General features: G+C 40.4%; 1 protein-coding gene and 1 long non-coding RNA gene across 4 annotated transcripts in view; one reads left to right on the plus strand and one right to left on the minus strand.

The window, feature by feature from the left end:
• Nucleotides 1-806: 806 nt before the first annotated feature.
• Nucleotides 807-7,759, minus strand: LOC115484194 (uncharacterized). The gene is made up of 3 exons (XR_003944930.2): nt 7,626-7,759; nt 3,464-3,578; nt 807-2,554 (listed from the first exon to the last, which is right to left on the minus strand). It is a non-coding gene; the product is annotated as an uncharacterized LOC115484194 (long non-coding RNA).
• TMEM164 (transmembrane protein 164) overlaps nt 6,650-24,839 on the plus strand; it is a 34,029-nt gene continuing 15,839 nt past the window's right edge. Inside the window, exons 1-4 of one of the 3 annotated variants that reach the window (XM_009090335.4) lie at nt 6,650-7,030; nt 7,455-8,017; nt 18,019-18,068; nt 19,623-19,689. In XM_009090335.4, the coding sequence (XP_009088583.4) occupies nt 6,769-7,030; nt 7,455-8,017; nt 18,019-18,068; nt 19,623-19,689 (942 nt within the window). In that variant the 5' untranslated portion in view covers nt 6,650-6,768. The other 2 variants (XM_030228823.2, XM_050974382.1) reach the window with 2 other exon arrangements.

The raw sequence follows: 24,839 nt of genomic DNA on the forward strand, positions 1-24,839 counted from the left end.
CACAGGGGTTATTGCCCCTTCTGAAATCTGTTATCTCAGAGCTGTTGTCTCTATTGGTGCTGGGCAGAGCCTCATCCAGCAGCGGGTCCATCCTGGAGCCAGCCAGCCTTGGCTCTGTTGGACACCAGGAAGCTTCTGGCAGCTTCACAGAAGTCACTCCTGTAGCCCCCTTGACTACCAAAACCTTGTAATGCAAACCAAATATAAAGATGTAAGAGCAGCCTTTTGGTAATTTAAAGCATCTAATTTCAGGGGTTATATTCACAGAAATGTTCAAGTGTGTGACTGACACCTGTGCATGCTAATAAATGATGGGAGGGTCAACAGAACCCAGGTTTGGCTCAGAAATCTTTGTGAAAAATGGACACTTCTTGATGACTCACTGAAAAGCTAAGGTATCCAACACCTCTTTCCCAAATATCACAAGACATAAAAATACACTGTGATAACACAATTATGTAACATAATAGACCTGACCACATAATATTCCATGATAGAATGAAATGGTACAAATTTCATACCATTTACTTAACCTGAGATTACACCATGTTATAGTTCTTCCCACCTTTCACATTGTTTCTGAGACTGCTGCTACATTTGTTTTACATTATGTTAAATATAGCAGTTCCCTGACTCTGAACACCAAATATCACTGTGGTTTTAATAACAAAGGCAAATTCCACACAGAAGGTTAGGGAAGACACAATGTTCTGAACCCCTCAGGCTGAGGTTCATAAGCAGTGACAGTGTCTCATAATCTGAAATTAATTCATAGTTTTAAAACTAAGAACTCAGTTGTAGCCAAAAGGGATTTCAGTAATTCATCATGGAGGCCAGTGTGCTCAATAAACTATAGCAAAACAGAACAAAAATAGAAAGCACACATTCTTCTGCCTTAATATCTATGTAGATTTAGAGTGTACCTCCTACGTACACCAGTCACAGCTTAACTCAACTCTAACAACAATTAGAGACTGAGAAAAGTCTGTTAAGGCTCAGCTTCCAAGAGAAAGAGTTTGGATGGTTCTTTGTAAAATGCCTTTTATTATACTTAGCAATAATATGGGGCTAGTACTGGACATTAAATAAAGCACATGCCTTGGAAACTGAAAAATGGCTGAACAACACAGGACACAAACATAAAAGGGAGTGTTCTAAGGCATAAATGTTTGGTTGCTGATGTGTGAAAAGAGCAGTCATCTTTTTGTTTATTGTCAAGATACTTCAAGTTTAAGGAGAACATCTGGATAGAAGCTTTAGTTTTCTTAAGAACGTGGGTTTTATAGCAGATCCATTTTTTCAGACTCAACAAAAATATATTTTTCCAAGCTCCAAATAATTTCAGAGACTGTGTTTACTCATATGAATATGAAACCACAAAGAAATTTTCCTATTTTTCAGGTGGCTCCTCCACCTGTATTGCAGACTGACTGTACTGTTTGACCTCTTAATTTCAACACAAATAATCCAAGTGCAGATAAACTGTCAACTATGATTTTCTTTATCTCAGAGCAAACTTTGCTGATTCGTGATAGTTCTGTACTTTCCCCTGCTTTTACATCCACCTGTTTTTGTGTCTATTAATACTGCAGCATTTTATGTAAGGGAAAAACTAACTAGTGTGAACATGACAGAAATGTGAATCGGTGAGAAGCTGGCTCATGCAGTTGTCATCTACCAGGTTTCTGCTGGTGCTTTTTATTATTTTCAGTCCATCAGGTTAAAAAGCATGTCACATCATGACAATGTGATATGCTTTTTAAGCTTCTATTTAGAATGTTTCTAGTTGACATTTACTTATTTTTTGGTATTGTCTAGCATATGTTCTAGCTAAATTATCTGACAGGGAGAGATATGATAAATGCAACAGACTTTCATCTTTCTCTCAAGAAAATTCCTTGAGAGGAAATAAGCAATCACACTACCACAACCTTTTCTTTAAATTCATAAAAAATGCATGTGAGCAACTGACTCAATAGAAGGAAGTCAGAATAACTGATGGAAGAATCTCTATGAACCAAGATTTGTAACAAGAAGGAAAAAACACAACAAAACAGAAAAAAAAAAAAGAACTAACAAATCCATCCTTAGTGAGTGGCTTGCTGTAAGTATCTGGATCCTCTGTGACCACTGAGGTGTCCTGCATGGCAGCTCATGGTGCTGATCTCCCTGGGGCAGGGACATTCTCAGGGTGCCCCTCAAGGCTGGGAGAGCCCTTACCCAGCATCTCATATCTTCAGCAAGGTAGGAATGCTTGATGTCACATCTGAAGGTGCATTGCATGCTCCTGGCTTGGATCCATACCCAGCTGCAGCTTCACTAGAGCAGGGCAGCCAGCAGCAGTGTCTGACTGCCAGCAGCCTGTCACAGTCTATGTCCTGTCTTCAAAACCCTTGCCACAGCCAGTAAAGCATTGCTTGTGGCCCCACTGCTTTCATAAGTGATCCAGGGTTTGCTTACTCTCTGAAAAGTGGATAAAATGAGAAGAATTTTCTTAAGACTATAGAAGCCCTTCAGGAGTTAGTAGAACTCAGCCCGAGGTGTCAAAGCCATCCTAAAAAAAAAAAGCACACTGAAAATAAGGTCAGAGGAGGGGTGTAGATGTACAGACTTCTGAAGATTCAACCTCAGTAGGGGAGCAATTGTCCTAATTTGTGAAGGGAAAGTACATTTGATTTAATTCATGGGCTACAAGGAATGAAACAAGAAGGCCAATGAAAAGTGAAAAGAGGTAGGATGTAAGCAGGAAGCCAAAGAGACAGTGGTTTCTGTCTTGTACAGAAATAGGCCTTCTGGTTTACAACTGTTGTTGCTTTCTGCATACACAACTTGAATATATTCATGCCCATAGCCTGCAAGTGCTGCCCAGAGCTGTTCTAAATCTCATTTTGACTGCTTAAAGCATTTTCAGACTGCAGTTATGTGCCCAGTACTGTTCTTCAGCCAAAAAAACTACAAACAAGGGAGATCTGTGAATATCATTATTCACCAGAAACATTTCAGGACTTAAAATATAACTTCGTTGCTCATTTAGCTTGTGGGTTTTTCATGTTTTGGTTTTTTGTAATACCTCCCATACATCAAGGACATAAAGTGTCTAGTACATGTACAGGTGTAACTACATACTGATGTGTACAATCACATTCTAAAGTACAGCAGTCACATTTCTAAAGTACAGAGCTTGATGCTGAGGAAATGGATATAATTAAATTCAAAGGATTTGAGGACAGGCTAAAGCTAAGCCTGTGCTTAAATGCTTTTCTGAATAAGAATTAAGGTTATTTACTCCTTGTGCTTTGAAGTCCAGCTTGTGGTGCTTGTTGATACCTACCACATGCAGATTTCGGGCCTTGCCTTTACTTTCAAACTCACTTAAGATGGAATTTGGGAATGATAATTAGGGAGAGACAAGATGCAGAGCTTTGTTTTCCAGAGAGAGCATAAACTGCTTTAAATTTCTTACCTTGTCAGAGTGGTACCCACAGAGGCAGCCATCCAAGAGCTCAGGGCAAACACAGAGAGGCACTGACCTGAGCAAGGGCTCATCCCAGAGACCAGGGCTGGAATGGTGGCAGGGGCTGTAAGAGTCCAGTGATCATTAAGAAAATGAGGGGGGGCAAGCCAGGTCCAGGGTCAGGCCAGGCAGCCCTCTCAAGAAGTCAGGAACAGCAAAGGCCAGAGCTGAGAACAGTCTGCCTAAAAGCCCAGCCTGGGAGAGGACTGGGGCTCTGGCTGGTCAAGGACTCCTGATGTGCCCAGGACCTGGCATTTCTTCGTGGATTAATATAAGATTTAAGCCACTGACATAAAAAATAAATCTCATGCTAGAAGCAAGAACAAGCCTCAGGCTCTCAGGCAAACATTTTAGTTGCAGGAATTTATTGCTTTTAGAGAAGCATTTCTATTGTTTTCTGAATGGTCAAAAATGTTTTGAAATGTAATTCTGTGTCCTCCCCCCATCTTTGCATCACCTGCAAAATTAGCAAGATTTTTTTCTGTTCCATTATTTAAATTGTTAATATCAGTAACACGGAGACCCAGACTGAAGTCAGGCTCTAAAAAAACAGCAATATATCCTTTCCTTTTGTGAGTGAACTATTTCTTGCTATGCAGGAAGTTTTGTATAGACTTCATAATACAAAGTGTTTATATATAAACATATATAAACATATAAACATATACCCAGACTATATTTCTTTAACTTTTTAAAGAAAATGTCATGTAAGTGTCATAAACATAATCAAGCTGACAACAGGCTCTGTCCTATCCATAAGGCCTGTTCCCTATTGGAGGAGAAAAATCAAGTTATCTGGTGTGATTTATTTTTGATAGATCCATGTTGACTGTAATTTTTTCCTCTGGTTATCCTCTAGGTGCTAATAATAGTTTGTGAGGTTTATTTGTCCAAGGATTTTTTAATTAATTTAAGTAAGTTAGTTAGACTCAAATTGAGCTGTATTTTTCTGGCTCCATCCTCCCTCTGATAACAGCAATGTACAGTTGCCTCTTATGTTTTCCCACAATCTCATTTACCTTCTTAATTCTTAAACTGTCTTTCAATCACATTCAGTAGACTCAAACTGAAAAAATTTGGTTAATCTGAGTGCTCCTTATCTGTTCTTTACCTACTCTGGGCTGAGATAATTTTGTTCTCAGCATCACCAGTCCCAACTGTCTGCTTGTGCTTGGTCTTTATTGTAAGTCTAATACAACAGAGTCACCAATCCCTTTAGCTGCTTCATAATTTGTTGATAGATTTTCTTCTCTGTTGAGTGGGGAGTTAATAATGTCTCTATGTCCTTCTTAGTAAAAACATGTAAAGAGCAGTTTTAATCTAGTAGCTCTTGACAGTTCAGTGGTTTTGCAGCAGTACCTTTTCTAGTATTTCTTTCTTATTTTTAGTGATTTGACCCACCTTCCTTTGTATTTTCTTTATGTGCTTAAGGCCAATAGAGATCTCATGATGTGGCCAAGCTACATCATGCTATTTCTGTTCTACTCACAATTGGGATAAATGGCCCTTTGAGTTATTTTCTTAAGCATTATTGCTTTTCTTAACTCCTCTCTTTAAACTTCCTTCCTGTGAAGTCCAAACTATTGATTGCTTAAATCTTTAGCTTTCATTACTTCTGTCTTTATTTAGCTGTTCTCTTTTCTTCCTCTTTAATGGACAAGCGGACATTTTGCAAATGCTTTTTTTCTCTTTCTTTTTATGAGCAAAATGCTGCCCACTTTCATGTTTTCAGCCAATTATTCTTCACTGGCAATCTCTGAAAAAAACACAGCAACCCCAAATCACTCAACCAAGCCCTCATATATTTGAGGCTAGGCCATATTCTAAAGAAATCACTACATCTGAAATACCAGCACCTGACAATGTGCTGCTGTTCTAATGGAAAGGGTTTTTCACTTCACCAAAGATAAGCTTAGGAAAGAAGTCAGAGGCCCAGACCCCTGACACTGCCAAAGGTGAGAGACTGAAATGCAGAGACAAGGTATAAAACTGCCTGGGATTGCTTCCAGCAGCAGTAGCTGTCCTGTTGTATGTGTCTGAGGGAGTGGAAAGGACAGATCTGTCCCAGGTTGTTCATTGGTAGACCCCTAAGAGAAAATACTCTGTGCTTTGTGAGCAGTAATCCTGTGTTTTAGAAATAGAATATATTTGTGAAGAGTAATCTTACAGCTTAGAAATAGAGGAAGAAGAAAACTGCCAAATATTGTTATTGCTAAACTGCTTGTTTTGAGAATTCAGGCTGTGAAGCAGGGTAGTGCAGCATGTGTGTGTTGCAGGTACGTGTGTGTCTGGTTGATAGGGCATGAATTTACAGGAACATTGTGCTGCAGGTTTAGATCAACAGTAGGTGTTTTAATCATTCAGCAGTGACTGAAAAAACAGCATTTTGTAGAATTCTTATTAAGCTCAAATTGTGGAAAGGAGTTCTTGAAGATTTTGGAAAAGCCTGGTGGGATCCCTTCTTTCCCCAAAAGGGAGTAATTTCTTCCACAGCAGTGGCAGTGACATACAGCCTCCAGCTTTACAGACCAGGTATGGCTGCTGCTGTGTCTATATAGAAATCACTTTGACTCAGCCAGTGTTGATATCTAACTGGTCTTTTTAAACTTATTTGTGGAATTAAGCTTTTATTTTCAATTAATCAGGCTCAACAGTTTGGCCAGTTATGGTGCTGTCCTAATGCTGTCCTGTGGAGAAGGAAAGCCCTGATATAATCAGGATGGGGAGAGCGATGTGCTGCAGGCAGCTAATGTGAAATAAAATCTGTAGGAGACACTTCTCAGGAGACCGGGCTGTGATTGCCTTGAAAATATCCCCTTAACCTGTTACTTTCTCCGGATCTCCACAGACCTTTGCCTTTTAGACAGAGTTACATATTTGCAATACAACCTCTTCACAATGCTACAAACCAGGAACCAACCCCGTGCTCGGCTGCAGAGGGCACACATGGCAGTAAATCGTCTAAGCACTAAGACAAGTGGGGTCGGCGCTCTGTGCAAGACACTGGGCACACCTGGCTGCGGGCACCTGTGTGCGACACTTGGCACACCCGGCTGGAGGCACCTGCCCATGTCCAGACCGGAGCTGAGCTGGAGCCCTGCTCGGGCTGGGAGCTGGAGCCCCGCTCGGGTATGTCCTTCCTCGGCCGACCTACCTATATCTGCTGCAACGGCACTTGAAAAACTCGTTTATCGAGTTAAGGTCGCTGCCGATCGGGTCGGCGAACGGGACGGCGCTGACGGGCGTGCAGAGCCATGCCCGGTCCTTGCCGCTCTCCCGGTGGCACTGAGGGGGCGAACCGCGGGCAGCCGCGGGGAGGAGGAGGAGGAAGGGGAGCGGCCGAGCGAAATCAGCGGCAACAGGCGGGAGGGAGCCGGGGACGGGGAGCGCGCACCCGCCGAAGGAGCGGCGGCGAAGGGAGGCGGTGGGGAGCGGAGGGAGGCGGGCGCAGCCGTGCAGGAGGGAGGAGCGGGCGGCCGGGCGCAGCCAATTCGGGGGACTCGTCCATTTTTCGGCGTGAGTCTGGCACGTCGGTGGGGTGATGCTGCGGCGCCGAGCAAGGGCCGGGCCAGCCGCGGGGAGCGGCCCGCCCGCTCGGGCCCGGAGTCTCGGCCGTGCCAGCGCCGCCGCTGAGCGTAGCGGTGCTTCCTCTTTCCCGCCCCTCGCCGGGGCCGGCGCCATGGCCGGGGGCGCCAGGCCTGCCGCTCCCTGACACCCGCCCGCCCGGGAGGTACCGCGCCCGCGGATGCGGGGGCCGCGGAGGGACAGCGGGGCGGGCTGAGGGGGCTGGATACGGCGCTTGCCGCGGGTAAGGGCAGCTCAGAGCGGGGAGGAAAGGGCGAGCGGTGGGCGGCAGAGCCGGAGAGGAGAGGAGGGGTCCCGGGGTGGGGGGTCTGGAGCTGGCAGGCTCCGTGCAGCTGCGGCCTCTGCCTCCCCTCAGGCTGCTGCGTGCGGGACTCCTCCGGGCAGCGGAAGGGAAGGGAAGAACTGCCCGTGCCCCGAGCGGAGCTGCCCGCTTCTCACGGAGCCTGGCAAAGAAGGGCTGCAGCGGGAGCGTTTCGTGCTTCGTCAGCCCGGCAGTGTTTTGGCTTTGATTCCGTTTTGCTCGTACCTATTCCTGGAGAAGAGGTCCCCGCCATGTCTCGCTACAGCCTCCACAACCTCCTGGACTGGATGTATGGCGGGGTGGACCCCAGCTTTGCCGGCAATGGAGGGCCGGAATGCGCCGCCTTCCTCTCCGGCCAGCAGCGCTTGCTGGAGAGTTTGGTCTTCCTCACTGTGGGCACCGTGGAGATCCTCGTGTCCCTGTGGAAGCTGAGGCAGCAGCATGTCCAGGAGCTGGAGAATCTGCTGCGGCAGCCCCAGGCTAAGCAGGAGAGCCTGGGCAAAAACGTGCTGCTGGTGCTGCTCTGTCTCATCTTTGGGCTGGAGGTGGGGTTCAAGTTTGCCACCAGGACTGTCATTTACCTCCTGAATCCCTGCCACGTGGTCACCATGATGCAGGTAAGGCTTGTGCAGGGTCACCTGGAAGTTTGCCTTTGTGATGTACTGGCAAAACGGTATTTTCCCCCCCATAGTTGGTTTGTGGACCAAAAGTGCCTAGCAAAAATACAAATGCCAAGAATGGTATAAATATTTTAAAACATAGGTTTTGGGTCAGTTGAATAAAAATCTATCAAAAAACCCAAGGCAGATGAAAAGGTGAAATTGTAGCTATAACTAATGTCCAGATCTCTGGTTGAAAGTGTAGATAATTAAGGCTTTTTCATCACTTGCCTTCACCTGATCCTTGCTTCAAGAACAGAAGGTGTTGTTCTCACTGACAGCAGTGCTAAAATTTGCACCAAATCTAATGAAAACAAGATTACATGCAAAAGCAGCTATGTAATTTATGTGCAGCTTTTTCAAGCAAGTGCCTTCTAGGGGTGTGATTGTATTTTGTGAAGGTGTTGGAGAAACAAATTACTCATTGTGCAGATACTGTTGGTTTACCTTTCTAATTTTAGAGGCTGAATGGTAAAGAAACAGGTGTTACCTGTTTCTCACATGTGGGGTGAACAAACTGATGTGGCCTAACGTGTGAATAATCCATTTCCTTTTAGGACTTGTGGCATGGTTGTTGATGTGTAATAATGGATACATAGACAAGCTGTTACTGAACTAGGCTAGCTAAACGTTATAAGCTGTGTTTGTTAATCGTTCTGTGCATGTCCTTATCTATCAGTTCCACTGAGCTTGTTAAGGAGTGTTGAAGATGTCAAAAATATTATTATTTTGCTAATTTTATACCGTCAGCATTGAATAGCTTGAAAAATTCAAGGTCAAGAATAAAGCGAAGAATGTCAAAAAGGCTTTCATGAAAGCTGCCGTGATAGCAATGTCTGTCTAAGATCAATAACGGATGAAAATCAGATCAATACCATTCTGGGTCTCCTATTGCAGTATGTGAGGTGATCTGGGCTGAATCAGATCTAGCCAGTCATTGGATCCACACCTGGAGAGCATTTCCTAAAAGGCAGGGAAATGTCTTTTCTGGTTGTTCCAGCGCATTGAGGGATGGGTTTTATTTCAAGGGGAGGGGTAAACAAGCTGATGCAGCAATATTCAAGACCTTTACAGCAATTAATTTACAGTTCCAGAAATAATTAGTAGGTTATGTAAATTCCTAGGCTATGATGCAGTGTTTGCTCAGTAATTTACAGCATAGGACACTTCCTTCCTGTGAAGTGATAAGGATTGTTGTGAAATCAGTCAGTCAGTCCTTCACTTCTCTTCTTGCAGTAGTGTGTACACAATCCTGCTGTGTCTAAATAATAGCATGAACAAAGTAGAAGGTGAAGAGATGAAATGTGCTACAACAATCAAGATCACTTCAAAGAGAAGCCAACAGTAGCTGTTGATAAAGGTTTCTTCTTTCACTGTATTTCTGTTTTCATCTTCTTCAGCTGAGACTGTTTCACCTCAGCAACAAATACTCTGGGCTCTGAGCCAAAAATATTTGAAACTCAAAATTATGCTTCAGATTTTCCCTGCATAAAAGCAAAATTCCTGCTCTTGAAAGACCCAAGACTGAAATGAGATCAAAGTAAAATGGAAGTTAGGTGTGTGTGCATTTGGGCAGATAATACTGTTTAACACAATGGCTACTGAGTTTTAGAAATGAGTCTGTTCTGACCAGGTGTCTGATTTTTGCCTAACATGCCAACCTGTGTTCAAATCTTTTCATAAGTGGAAAGAACTAGTTTAGATGTGTCATTGCAAGGATGAAGTGTTGATCAAGTGAATGTATTTAACTGCCTCAACAGATCTCATGGCTAATCAGCTTCCCAGAATTTGTTGCCATCCTGTCATCTGCTAGAATTACTAGAAGCAGTGGTACTCATTTCCTGTTCTGGGTTTTGGCTTCTTGCTTAGCTTTTGGAGGAAGAAGGGTGTTTCCTCACCAGGGTTACTCATGCAGCATCATTGAGAGAGAAATCCTTCAAGTCTTAAAAAGCTATGTAGATTTTGTAACAAAGGTGAATGGAAACTGGTGTGGTTTCTCTGCCAGCTGTGGGATGGAGGTGGGGATTGTTTATGCAGCATGGTGTTTAGTTAGTGTGTGGTAGAGCAAGGGGAGAAGTCTGTGAAGGAATTCATAGTGAACTCTTTCTTTATATAAAAAATGGTCTTTGTGAAAATTATTTTAATACCTCTGTTAGAAAACAAAAACAAGCCACAAACCACTCTCCTTTTAGGACTGGCAATATGATTGGATCAGAGCTGCTGCAGACCTGACATGAAAGGGAAACATTAAATCTCTGTTTCCATCGCAGGAAACAAAAATCAGCATATGTTCAAGGGACCAGGTGTTATATTTTCAAAACGTTAATCCTTTCTAGTATTTTAGGGGACATCATTGTGATATTGAAATTGGCTGTGTGAAGGAAATGTTTAAAGTTTCTGATTGAGCAGTGAGAGAGAAGATTTCTTCGAGAGCCAAATAGAGCACTATTGATTCCTTTACAAGCTTCGTGAAGGAGACCTTGAGCAGCAGCCAGGCCTTGTGCTTGTTGAAAAGTATGCACACAAGTGTTGTGTCCCTGTCTATGAGCATTGGTTTAGTGAGGTGAAAGGAAAATTTCACTCTTTGCAATGTCAAACCAAATGATTTCTAATCAATTTTCTTTATCTATTCTGTATTCTTTAAACTTTAATTTTTTTTTAAACTTGTACTACTTTGAAAGCAAACCAGTGAGAGATCCCAAGTCAGAACTACAATTTAATAGGAAAATTAAAATAAATGCAGTAGTAGAAAAACACTGACAGAGTCAGGGTACAACCTGACACCCTGTGGGTCAGGGTGTTGGTAGCAGTGCAATTAATGGTGGCTGCAGTGTTCCTGCAGTGACAGGTGTGGTTCTCCTGAAGCAGTGATCCTGTAGAAGGGTGTGGCTTTCCTCTGAAGGTCCAGTGGTGTTGTAGATGGGTCTGGCTTCTTTAGAATCTGGATCCTTTCTGCCCTCTGCAAAAGAGGTTACTGTTTTTGAAACAATGGGCTGTTTTCAGAACTTACATAATAAACATAGCTTGACTGAATCCTGCATAATTTGGGAATATATAGCAAATTACATCTAGGTAATTACTTACTCCTCCCCCCTTTTTTTTTCCCTTTTAATTTGCATACATGTTTCCTATATGCTTTGTAATATTTGGAAGAATCAATTCAATTGTATATTTTTAAAAATATTCTGGCCCTTCAAAACCTTGAATTAAAATTAAAGGGACACAATTTCTTATGCAAATATATGCATTTTTAAAAGTGTAAGTCTATGAGCATACACTTCCTTTTGAACATAAGTCTTTCTTTTTTCTTTTTACAGCTGCAAGATAACTTGTGATGCTTTTCCTTACAGCTGATGGCTAGAGAGGAAATTCATGCTGGTGTGCGTTGAGAAAGGGCAGATGAAGAAGAATTAAAGCACTAACAGCACCTGTGTTTCTTGGTGGCAAGCCTCATTTCTTGCAAAGGAGTGCATTTTCCTTCCAGGAAGATGAGAGCAGCCTCAGGGATACAGATAGGGAGTGACAGCTCAGGACACAATCCATCAGTTCCTGTCTGCAGTGCTCCAGAACCATTGGTCTGGCCTTCAGAGCAGCAGGGCATGCCTGGATACCTTAACCTGCCCTGGTTTCCAGAACTGTCAGGTTTTTTCTTAATTGTTACTTTTGTCTTAATTTGTTTTATTTGTCTTGTTTTTAAGCAATGATTTTATTGTGTTTAAAAAACACAATCAGTTGGAGTTTAGAGGCTTTTACTGATACTGCAATTATTGTAATAATTACATATAGGACTGAGGAAAAGCTTTTCTGTGATAGCTTAAACACTATACATACTTTGTTTCACCATTGTGTTTACTTTTAGTGAATCCCAACATATAGCAGAGTAATGGGAAAATATTAGCATGAGGCAAGGCAGGGTTTCTTAGTCAGAAATAAGAGTAATTTTTTGTTTAGTATAAAGAGGATAGCAAATGTGTCCTAAGGCTGTGATTCAGTTTTCTTTGTTTGAAGAGATGATGGACCAACCTTTTTAATTTAAACAAGATTTGGCCAGTGATGCTTTATCCTAAGCTTTAGTCCAGGTGCCATGGACCACAGGAACATGTCATGGTGCTGGTAAATGTTCTAGTTCAGGAACTGGAGTCTAAAGCTCTTAGTTAAGCCTTTGTTTTGAAGTTGCTAGAATTTAGAAATACTGTGCTTCAGGCTGTAATGCTTTCTTAGATAATTCTCTCCTTTTTTCCTGAATATTCTTAGGAGAAAAGAACATAAAAAGTGGGGAGTTGACAACGGATATCTTGCTCTCTAAGCAGGAGTAGGAGCTGCATGATTGGAAACTGGATGAAAAAGCTTAGCTTTCTCTGACCCCAAATATTTACACTGAGTGTTATCATCTAAAGGCCACTAGATGAATGATTAGGTAACCAGATATTGGTTTGTTTTGATGAGATCATCACAGATTTAAAGCAAATATCATTCAAAGTGTGACATGTGTAGTTTGAGCAAGATATTAGGGAGATAAAGGCCTCTTTTTGTTTCTTTTTTCTACTTCTGTTTAGATTTTTTTTTTCCCTAGAGCAGAGCTTTCAGTGCACTATCCAGTGTTATGATGTATTGCTGTTGGCTGCAATATATTTTTAGGATGGATTTTTTTATCCTATTTGGCAGTGTCACACACCATTCCATGTAGGTTGTTTGCTGGTAACTTGAATTGATGTTTCAGGAGTAGCTGCCTGAAACAGGCAAAGAAGAAATCCTACATCTCATAGGATTTCAGTGGAGCGGTGAATGAAAACAGCAGCAGTAACCTTATAAATTCCAGCGACTGGGATATCTTTCATCCCATGATTTCCAGTCTCAGGAGCCCTTGTTTGCTGTCTCCTTGCCCTGCTGTCAATGTTGACAGTCCCAGTCCCAGCTGTGGTGTTTTACTGAAGGGGCTGTACACCAGCCACATCCCCTGCAGCAGTCTGAACCGTGTCAGTGTTCACCAGGAACAAATCCTGTGCCACGAGTTTGAAACCTGCAGAGTGTAATAGGACTCATGTTTCTGGTGGCGCTTCCTCAGGGCTTTGCATTGAGGTGGTGAGGGTTTGTTTATTCAGATGGACAAGTAATTAGTGTCAAGCAAATTTAATGGTTTGAATTGTAATACTTTGTTGGTTAGTGAAATGCCAGCTTAAATTATCAGGAATACAATGTTGTATGCCTTAGCTTTTTATGGATTGTGTTACTATTTCATTAGTGAGAGTTGGCTGTAGTAAGGCTATTAGTTACTTACTGTCTTGTGTTTTTAAAAACTGAAAATTTCTGTTGTAAAATCCTACAAAATGAGGAATTTCAAACCGTGACAAGAAAAAAGGTGTTGGTGACTCAGGGCAGAGTAAAGCACGGCGTTTCTGTAATGATTTTGCTTTTGTAGAAAACCAATACAAAACATCCTTCTCAGGGGGAAAACTAACAAAAGTGAATCTGCATGTGAGAATCTTCTTGTGAATCATGTGTCACTGACAGAGGGAAATGCAACTTAATCTAAATTCAGTGTAAATTAAATTTTCTTAAGAAATTGAAATTAGAACTTCTTTTAAAATTTACCCTCTTTGTTCTTTTACCTCAGATATGTTTTTAATGGTCAGGTTTTGTTTAAGCACTGATTTAAGAATGGGGAGTGAAGTAACCCACTACTAGTGAAGGGCTGGTACAGATAGTAGTTAGAGAAAAAGGAAAAGTAACTTCAGTGACCTCTGAAATACTAATTCCTAAGGTGTGAGAGCTCATGCTAGTGCACTCATAGAAAGACCTGAGTCATGTGTTAATTATTAATCCTGAACCATGAGAAGTCTAGAAATCTTTCACCTAAGACTCTAAAAAGGAAGAAAGTGAATATGGGTTTGCTGGTTAAACAAATTAAGCCTGTGGAAGGGGAGACTAACCTAGAATGTCCCAATGGACATGGATCATGTACAATACATTAGATTGTAGAGCTTGCTACACAGCTTCCATCCCTGGGTAGAACTGGGAAGCTGGGGGGTGGAACCTGGGCCAGGCAGCTCGTTGTGTTCCAAAGTCTGCTTTATGTAACACACTTTTATTGTAGTATTTCTTAATGCTCTGTCAGCAGTTTGGCTTTGAATCATGAGTGTCCTTAACACTGCATTAACATAGGACACATTAATCCCTGAACCTGTCTGACAGCTGCAGCGAGGCAGCAGTGATTTTATGCTGAAATATTAAATACATTCAATGTGCTCCTATTTAGCAATTAGAATGTAACATCTTTTTGTATCTTTTCTTTTTTTCCAGATTTAGCAGTCTGAACTTGTCAAACCACAAATATGATTTTTATTTTTTTATTTATTATTTTTCAATGTAGCAGTACAGTTAAATGTAAAATAGGAAACCAGCTATGTTTGATGGTTTGTGTACTTTTTTCCACCTCTTTAAACTGGTGCACTTACCTATTGCTAAAGTCCAGATATGCAAACTGTAAAATAGGTTTCTTGAATAAAACTATTTCTATATTAATCTAAAAAAAAAAAAAATCAAACCCACTAATTTCTCCAAATGAATGGGATAATTGCTGCACATGTAATGCTTGACATGCCAGAAATGATTTACAGCCCAGTCCTGCATTAGTTCAGACCAGCCATGAGTTCAGTGTCCCTCAGCTCCTGTCTCAAGGAAGGAATAGTTATTGGTGCTGTGCTGGACACTGGAGTCCCCAGACCCCCCAGCCCTGCTGATCCATGTGTGGTGGTGTGACCTTTGTCTCTGGGCTTTACAAGGCACGGCTGGCCATGCAGTTCTTCTTGCCAGAAACATTTCCCAAGGGGATGGATAATTGTACTTATGGTCTTGCAAAGTATAGTGACAGAATTTCTGATTTTTCATTTTCATCTGGGTCCTCAAGGCTGAAGTGAACTTCTGTGGATTAATCAGAGTTAGGAGGTTCTCTGTAATTTACTGCCTGAGAACAATTGTAGAATCTTCTGGTCCTGTGCTTCTGCTTCTTCAGCCATCCTGACTCTCAATATTGTTTCCATTTAGGACTTCTTATCTCTGCATTAACTCAATGTCACACAAGATTTTCTGTTGCACCCACTAGCCTCAGTCTTTTACAGATATTAATCTCTGTGTGGAAGATGTTTTGTACCTTTTTTGAGCATTGGAAGGAAAAGGCAGTGGTCAGAACTATGCTCATAATCCAGCCCATCGGACAATGTATATTTTGTAGTTAATTTTTCCCATCCAAAATAGTTAATTTTTCTATTTGGGGCTAATTCTTTTGCTCTTCTTTCATTTGTAAGGTGAAAATATAACAGGTGACAGAAGAAGGGGAGACATTGAACTTGTTTCCTAGTGTTTCTTCTGAATTGAAAGTTGGGTTATCCTGCTTTGGGCAAGGAGAACTTCATTGTGCTTTACCATACACACTGCCTGTGTCTGCTGGAGCCCTGCAGTGCCTGCTGGGCTGGGGATTCTGAGAGCCCCAGTGCCTCAAAACTTAGGAGTTCTGTAGGAGAACAGAGGCTGGGAGCTCTGCACAGCCCTGCTGCTGGTTTAACTCAGGATTCCTTGGTTTGTGGAACAGAACTGTTCCCTCCTGCAAGGCAAAAGACTGGATTTCCAATTTACAGTGACAAGTAGTAGGATTATGGGATCAGTGTGGGAACACTTGTGTTGGAGCTTATGAGCTTGTCTACTGTGAACTGTGTATTTAAGACTGCTGATACTCTGAGCTGAGGAATGACACTTTTTATACAGATCTTTGAAAAATCAGATGCAAGTGTGTCCTTTAAAATTTCCCTTTAAGAAGTTGAGATTTGGCAAGTATCTACATATGTAAAGAGAAAGTGTTGATATTAAGCTGCTAAAGATGAAACACTTGAAAATCTCTTCCATGATCCTAAACTTTTAGCATAAAAATTCTGGTTATAATTTCTCTGCTGTCATGAAAAATGGAAGCCAGGCTTATTTTCTGAAAGATCCCTTTAACAGAGAGATTTTCATGCTTAAAAGGGTTAAATATTTGGTTTTCCCCTCATCAGGGTCTGAAACTGTTTCTTTCAGTAGAGTTGAAATAAAAATAGTCAGCTGTGAATCGTGTTCTCTTCTTTGCCTGTCTCCATAGTAGTGGAGTAATTTAAATTGGTATGTCCATCTCAGTCCTTGTAACACTGCCATCCTTTTTAAATGTGAGCTGTTTTAGTCCTCAGTGCTGGGATTCAGGCAGTACTCAGACTCAGATTGTAGCTTCTGCTCTTCCATGTAGTAGTTGGAGTACTCTGAAGGGTGTTAGAAAAAGAAGGATCTAATGTCATTAAGACATATTTATGGTTTGTTTATTTTGTGCATACAGAGAAGAAGATCAATTTATAGGCCTGGGATTTTTTTTGCTTGTTTTTTGGTTTTGTTCTTTTTTAAGATGTAGGAGATAAAAAAAAATTGCATTCTCCCTTGGAAGAGCAGAATTTGTTTCATGGAAGTATTAACCACGCTTCAACAGTAACACATCTCCTGTCAGATTTCTGAATTTAAGAAATTATAAAATAATCAAATTTAAAGCTCTTGATGAACTGGAGAGTCTCTGGATATCATATCTCTGTCTGCTAACATACCACATGGAGTGTTTAAAATGTTTGACTCTGCACTCAGGTCGCAGAGTGTGAGAAAATACTTTTCCCAGAAGGGCTGTACAAGGATATTATGGTCTCCAAAGAAGGGAAAATATAGTCCACAACTCAAGGAACTTTAGTTAGTAAACAAAGTTTATTCCAAAATATGCACCAATAGAATAATGAAGCATAGTAAGTGTTAGACACTTTTCCCAGAAGCTGTATTGGTCTTGCATGCAGATATACAGAGCTCTCATAAGATTTTTCTGGCATGAACTTTTTTCTTCTTTGTTTCTCTTAGCACAGGAAAACATCCTTTAGTGATTCTAATCATGCACCTGTTATGTTCTCTTCCTCCTTAACCTGCCCTAATGAGTTGATATTGCTTGCTTTTTAAATGCAAGACTTCAGAGAAACTGATTGGATTTTAACAGTATTCACTGAGAAAATGTCTTGAGGTAGATTCCATTAAATTTAATTGCTGCCTCTCTTACTGTGCCTTTGTTACAGTTGTATGACTTGGGAAAAATAATTTGAGTGTGTGTTGTGTTCTAAGCTGTTGTTGAGACTTGAACATACAGATGTCTGTATATTAAGAACTTGACCTGGAAATAAAATATTTGGAATCTGTACATTTATTTGTATCATAATGACAGGAGTGTTTGAAAGGGCTCAGTAGGATGATCCGGATTTCAACACTTCTATTGCTGCAAGTTCATGGTCTGGGAGTGATTAATTTCAGTACCCATTGGAGGCCTCTTCCTAACCCTGCAAGGCTTGAAAGAAATGCATTTGGTGAAAGAGACCAGAGTCTCTTTGCAGTAGTGGACAGCATTTAAAAAAAAAAAAGAATTTTTATTACTGAATATTTATGTAGTAATCTCCTCATATCTAGAGCAGGATTTGTTAATATGAAGTTACTGTGTGAGGTTTTGGCTCTGGTGAAGGGAAGGACAGTGGTGATATTGTAAATGCTGATATTTAGCACAGCAGGGACCTCACCATGGTTGAGGCAGCTGCTGTAGAAGAAGATTGGTGATACAGTAGTCTGGTTTATGAGAAACCTTTTATAATGCAAATAATAACTGGTTAGAATTTGACTGGTTTCATAGACAGTGGCAGAAGCTGAACCCTCAGTGCTGCTCATACTGTTTAAATCTTTTTATATGTAGGTAGTGGGAGACCTTTTGATTTGTTAAAGACTTTAAATCTTTTCCAGCTCTGCTGTAAAACACACCTTCTGGCAAGAAATTATTTGTGACATACAGAACTGAGTAGGAAAGATTTAGAAAATGGATTCTAAAAGAGGTCACTGTCATTAATTTAAATTTGTTTCTAACATTTCAGATTTTTCTTCTTGCCTGTCCCCCGTGTCGGACTGCAATGATTCTCTTCAGGTATTACCTCTTCCTTACTGTATTTCTGTCCACTTGTACGATGTATTTTAGAAGGTAATTTATAAAATACTAAGGGAAATATCAAGTTGGAAAGGCATATTGGCTGGATTGAAAAATGACACTTTGAAAAGGGTCAGGATGTTGGGCCCCTTATCCTTGCTTTCTTGTGTGTTGGTGGGTTTGGCCTCGCTGATGAACAGGAATTAGCTCAGTAACTGTGCATTAATGCAGATTAATGTATGAGCTACTATAATTTGTGTCATGGGCCTTGAATCTTTTTTTACCATCCTCAGTAGAAATTGGTAACTGGGCCTTGCTGGAAGCTGTGCAGGCAGTCTGGGTCTGATTTCAAAGCTGTGGATATGTAAAGTTAAATAGGCAAAGCAAATTCGCTCTGGCTTGGTTGGGTGTTTCTCAGATCTGTGCAGTCTTGTCTAAAATACTGCACATTGTTACTAACTTCTGCAGCAGCAGAGCCCAGGCTGCAGCTGAGGGTGCAGCCAATGCGTTGAGGGGAGGGTCAGGGACTTCCTGGGCACTGGTACCTGGCACTGGCTGTAGCTGCCACCATGGCATTAAACTCTGCTCTTCCTTGTCTTAGTCTAGGCAAAAATGATGCTGGATGAATGCCTCAGACAGTCCTTCTGCAGCTTTTCCCTGCTGTTCCTTATTTCTGCAGGGATTATGTGGAACAAAGACTCTGTATTAGCATCTCTGTCTTGGAGAGTGTGAAAAGTATGTCTGCTGTCCAGGAAGTCTTTGCTAAAGACCAGTTGTAGAGCAGAGGCCACAATATTTGTTGTTTTACAGAATAGGTATATCTATTTTCTAACACCCTGACAACATATAAATTATATTTGAAAATATGTTTTAAAATTATAGTACCTTTTTCTCCCTCAAGTTACTTCTAAATTCCTAGGAGTTTGACAGACAGTGGTGGGAGACAATTTATTCTTTAGTTTGTGTCTGGTGTAAAATAGACTGAAACAGTTCTGACACCAATTTTCTGTTCCTGTGATCCAACAGTAGTTCAGAAAAAAGATGGCTGAAAGCTATATAAATTATGGAGTATAATACTACTTTTCTGCATTATGCTTTGCTTTGGACTTGCTGTTGCATTTTGATAAATGTAATTATTTTATTTAAGGGACTTCTTTCAAATTCTTAAAGCTTTACTTTGAAGCTGTGCATGCATGAGTAAAGAGGAGTAAAACCCTTATCAAACATACTATATTAAGCTCTGGAAGACAAATGAACAGCAGAATTCCAACTATTTAGCAGCTTGCATCATGAACAGGATTATGGGCAGCCCAGGCTTTCTAGGAATCCAAAGCTCATTATAGAAAGCAGTCCTACTTTAGGAAATTCTTTAAGTGTGTATTTAAAGATAGGGTTTTGTCCAGTTTTATTGCCTTTAATAGTGACTTAATTCAAATTCAAACCTAAACCATTTTTTAAGTGTCTTGTTATGTTTTATTGAAGAGATACTACATAAAAGACATGAAAATATTATTGCACTTTTTCCATGTGTGGAAATAATATCTCTTTTCTAAGGTTGCAGATGCATATGCTGAATGGGGCCCTCCTAGCATTGCTGTTTCCTGTTGTTAATACACGCCTGGTGAGTGTACTGTGGGTTTCCCGCTCCTTTTTATTTATTTCTAAAAGATTATCTTTGGAGAGATGTCAGATGTTTGCTTTGCTTGGCCTTTTAAAGTTCATTTTACCAGGCTGTAGACTCCTGGTCACTACAGTGGAGCCAAAATAGCAATCTTGAGTTTTTGGATGTTTATAACTTAGTATGAGAAGACAGCACTGCTGTATTGAGTGTTAGCTTCATTCTAGCCATAATGGAGGGAAAACTTGATGGCTTTGAAAGAGGCTTTCACAGGTTAGCTTTGTGGCCTGTAGTCAAAATTCAGTTTCAGACTTTTCAAACTCTGTAAATGTAAGATTCCTCAGGCCTGGAAAACGCCAAATGTTGTTGTTGGCTGTCATTCCCTCTCCCCCAAGATTAGGCAGAGCAGATTTTTGTTCCCCACACAAGTTTTCAAATCTGCTGTAAAACTTCAGTCTCCTGGACAAAAAAAAATAAAAAATAGCCTGTTGGTGTTCCTAGTGAGATTCTTAAACCCATTGAGATTTAAAGGTAAAAAAGCTATTTTGAGTGTGAATCGAATGAAGTATTTTTGAGGATTATTTCAAGAGCATGCATATGTAGAGGGGGTGTATATGTATACATGACTAGATGCTTTTAATTTTTTCATATGATTTATTTGCAAAAAACTGCTGTTGCAGCTATTTTAATGTCTGTTTTAAGACAGATATGAGTACTTTATATTTAAGCAAACTACATCCATAACAGAAGGTGAATTAATATTATTAACAAAATGGTTGTGGTCTTCAGAATCCATTTCAGCTTTTGCTGGTGGATCTCCTTGCAAGTCTTGACTGTCTAAATAAGATGAAGTATAAACTTAATGCTTATGTGCATTTTGCAATTACATTTTATTAAAACTTGGTACTGTTGAGGAGGCAACAAATTAATAAAACAAGTGTTCTTTTCAACTCTTATTTTGTATTTAAAACCATCTAGTTTTTAAGTATATATAACCTTAGGCATGACAAAATTGGTCTGGGTAACCCTTGATGGAAAAAAATGTTGAAGTATTTAATAAATCATGAGCTTGTATTTTCTCTGCCATTATTACAGATCTCATTCATATTAGGGCAGTGGTGATTAAACATGAAAGATACAGACTACTTATAAAATTGTTCCTGTAATTTGGAACAGAGTAGCCAAAAGATACTGTCCAAAAGTAAATATTTTTGGAATAATTACAACTTAAGATATTTTTGGCCTAACAGCTGCTTTCCAGGCTTTTTGCTTTTCCATATTTATTCTGGCACAGGCAGTGTGGGTGATGTTGTACAGCAGTGCCTTGATCCAGACTCTCTCATGGCAGACACACATTCTGCTCCACAACTCTCACAGTGGTTTTAACACCAACATTGTCCTGAAACAGAAAATGTCTCCTAAAACCTAGTAGGAATTAAAAAATAAAAAAACCTCAATTTTTTTTCTAAGCTGGCTGCTCTGGTTTTTTAATACCTAAGTGAAAAACTTTTGATTCAGTCATTCAGAATGAGAGACAATCATTGCTTCAGCAGATGATGGATGTTTTAGTGGGTATCAGGACTTGGGTTGTAAGTGTTAATTTGTTCAAAGTAATTTCCAGAACACCTCTTAGATTTTGTGGCAGAGTCTGTTAGGGTCATGTGTTTTTGCTACCAATTACATTACTTAATGAAATGTCTTTTTGTAAATAGGCTTCACTGTTAAGTTATCCTGAAGTGGAAGCTTCTGGCATAGTTTCATGGTTTCCATTTTCTTGTTATGTATCTCTTAATTTTTTGATGTTGTTGTTTTTTTAGAATCTCAGTAATTTCAAAATTCTTTTAAAATAGTAGTGTATTGCAAGTGAAAATGGTGAGCTGACATATTCACTGAAACTACAGTAGAAAGTTTCTACCTTCTGTTATTTTAATCTTTCAGTCAAACTGTGCTAAGCAATGCAGTTAAAAATCTTGTTGAACTATAACAAGCACCTGGGATGGTGTTCAAACAATGTAGCCTGAAAGGTGAGGTCAGTCTATTCTGTTCTTTCCAAGAAAGTATTTTCCTGCCTTGGCATGAAGTTGAGGTGCCAACAGTTAACAGACATAAGCAACAGATGCACCCACTTGTATTTGTTTGGCACCCAAATATTGCAGTTATTTGCTACATTTTTTTGCCATGTGCTGATGGAATTAAACTCTGTGCTTTGGAATAGACATTGGATAAAGATAAAACTGTTTCTTGTCCAGTCAGTGCTCTTGTGAGTTCTTCTTATCCTTTCAGAAATAAAGAAGATGCTGAGGGAATTGGCTTGTTAGGCTCCCAAAAGGAATCCAGCAAGGTATAAGAGGATATACAGGAGTAGAAAGATTTCTTTTTACTCTGTATTTATATTCTGTGGCACACAGTGTAGGTCCTGATAACCTGACTGTGCATGTAAATTCATTTATCTGCCACAAAGACTCCAACTGTTTGGAAAGTAACTGGATTTGCTGGAGCTTTCTTGTCGCATTAATCAAATTTTAAAGAAAAGTCTTTCCACTGGTTTAAAAATGGGGATTTTTTGCAAGCTGATGTCCTGAAAATGTTGATATAGATAAAGTAAAAAAAGGACATGTCCCAGAAGTGTTGGATACATGGGTATCAGCTCACATGGCTGAGATGGTGCAGTTTTAATGTTTCCAGAAGCTGCTGTTTTCTATTTTAAAACTATTTGGTCTTAGAGATCCACATTCTAAACCTGTGTTAGGAGTAGAATCATATTCTGAGCAGGACTTTGAGTGCATTCCATGTATGCTCCAATCATTGGCTGCTGTATTGTTGTTGATTGTTAGAGAAATAATTCACTGCACTAAATAGTTTGCCTGTAATGGCTGTGCCTGCACAGCAGAATGGAATAGGTTTGGTAGCACATTGTCATCTCTAAACTGGCTTAATCTAACTGGCACAAGGGGAAACAACAGGAACAGTGGGGGGCCGTTGAGAGATGGTGGCTGGTAGGTGATAAAGCCAAAGTTTGTGCATATTTGGGCATGCGTACATGCTGGGTGGTGCATTAAAATGGTATGAGTGTGTCATTTACTGATAATGTCTAAGAAGGTGCCTGGTACAGTACAGTTTGGTGTTTATTAGGCTGTTCTAGGTGTCCTACAGGAAAGACTAGAACCTGAGAGTTGAGTCCTTTCTATTCCTTTTCTGCCACACTCTGCAGTCTTTGTAGAGAATGATGGAGGAGGTGCTCTTGCACAGTGCGGTGCTTGAGCCAGGGTATAAATAATTAACAGAGTGGAGTGCTACTGTCAGAAACCAGAGCAAAGTGTCAACCTGTGAGCCTACTGGAAACCAACTGCTGTGTCTGAGTGTTTGATCTAAATTAGTGTTATGTTATGTCCACTCTCTCTTGGGCTGAACTCAAAATATCTCACTTCTGGGCTCCACTCTACTGCTGCCTTGAAGAGATTTTTCTAAAGCTGAGTTCAGTGCATGGAAAGATCTCATTGTGCTCTTTGGGCTGTAGCTGGTTTAAGTTAGAACATGAAGTCTTACTTGTTTTCACAAAGAGATTCTTGAGATCCTTGATTGATGGGAGATCCCTTGTGCCTTATCTTCATTTTCAGTTTCTCCTCACATGTGAAAGGTGCTTATGCTGAGGGAGTCTTTTATTGATAAAACTGTTTATAGACAAGGCACAAGATGCAGGTGAGTTAGGTGCTCAGTACAGCTTGCTTTTTGTGTTTATTGTAGCCTGGCTGTGCAATTTGAGTGCTTGGTTGTACAGCAGCTCTGCAGCTCTATAGCAGGAAATGCACTTGCAGAATCAGCCAGGCTTCAGAACAAGCCATCTTTTGGAGTGGGGAAAAAGAAGTTTTGTTTTACACACAAAGAAATACTGTCAACACTACTGCAGCATAACAACTGTTACTCTGTTCTCAGGAGTGTCCCAGCACAGTGTTTGTGTAACAGATCCTCACAACTCCACGGCTGTGGAAGCCCTTTTGACACCACAGATAAATGGAGAATGCTCCTTGGCAGGAGTGAGTGCCTCATGTCATGGTGTTTATATCAGGAGCAATTGTTTCTGAAGTGGGAGAGGTACAGTTTTTTCTCCAGTTAGGATCACTGCTTTAGCCCCATCTCAAATAATTTTAATTCCCTCACTTTGCTCTCTGTCTTGTTCAATGAAGGACAGTAGGAAAGGTTCAGATTTAGGAAACCTCACAATTTTCATGAAGTTCTTGCTTTTGCATAGTTACCTTGTTTGTTTGGTACAGAATACTTGAGGTGAAATAACCTAACAGATTGTATGGGAGAGTTGGTTTAGCTTAGTCCCTGCAGGAGCTGGCTGACCACCTTGGAGGTTGCCATCAGGACACACACAGTGCCCAGTGGGCGAATGCCAGGACTAGCAAAATCCAGCTGTTGATTTTAGAATCTTCTACGTTCAAAATAGGGTATAAGAATTGTAATTGAATTTAAAAGATCACTGTGTTATTTACCAACTGTTTGACTACTGGTTAGGAAGAAAATCAAACTCTCTTTCAGCCTCTCTTCTGTTGATGTAGAAATTTCTGTAATGTTTCAGTTTCAAGGCTGTGATTTCAGTGTCTCAGAAGAGTCATAGAAAAGGAAGGCTTTTCTCCCCACTGCCTGCTTCCCAATACACAAGCCAAAGTGGTAGGTCCTGTGTCTGAATTCTGGCTGGAAAATGACAGAATGACTCTGCATTTGAGCCAAGGGTTTTTGTTATTCCCATGAGATTTCATACTTGTGGTATTGTCCAATTTTCAATTCAGAAAAATAACACAACACTGTGGCCTTTCAGCTCTGTAAGTCAGATGCAGTAAAAAGCTGAATTCTGAATTTTTGAGTGTTGTCTACTGTTCAGTTTTAAATGTGCTGCTTTAGTGTAATAAATAGATATAGGCTAAGATACTTATAGATGGGACTAACTTTCAAATACAATGCATCCCCTTTTCTAAGTGATAAAGAGCTAGAAATAGTTGGCTCAAACACAGTTATGGCTGAAGTTATTTTTAGTATTATTTTAGGTATCTGACTTCTTAGAAGAGAAGTTACACTAATTCAAATAAACACACAAATGACTAATTGCAATTTCCCAAAAGTTGGCAGCAGGTGAGAAATACCTGATTCAC

The sequence above is a fragment of the Serinus canaria genome, chromosome 4A (assembly GCF_022539315.1).
Source record: "Serinus canaria isolate serCan28SL12 chromosome 4A, serCan2020, whole genome shotgun sequence".
Lineage (NCBI taxonomy): Eukaryota > Metazoa > Chordata > Aves > Passeriformes > Fringillidae > Serinus > Serinus canaria.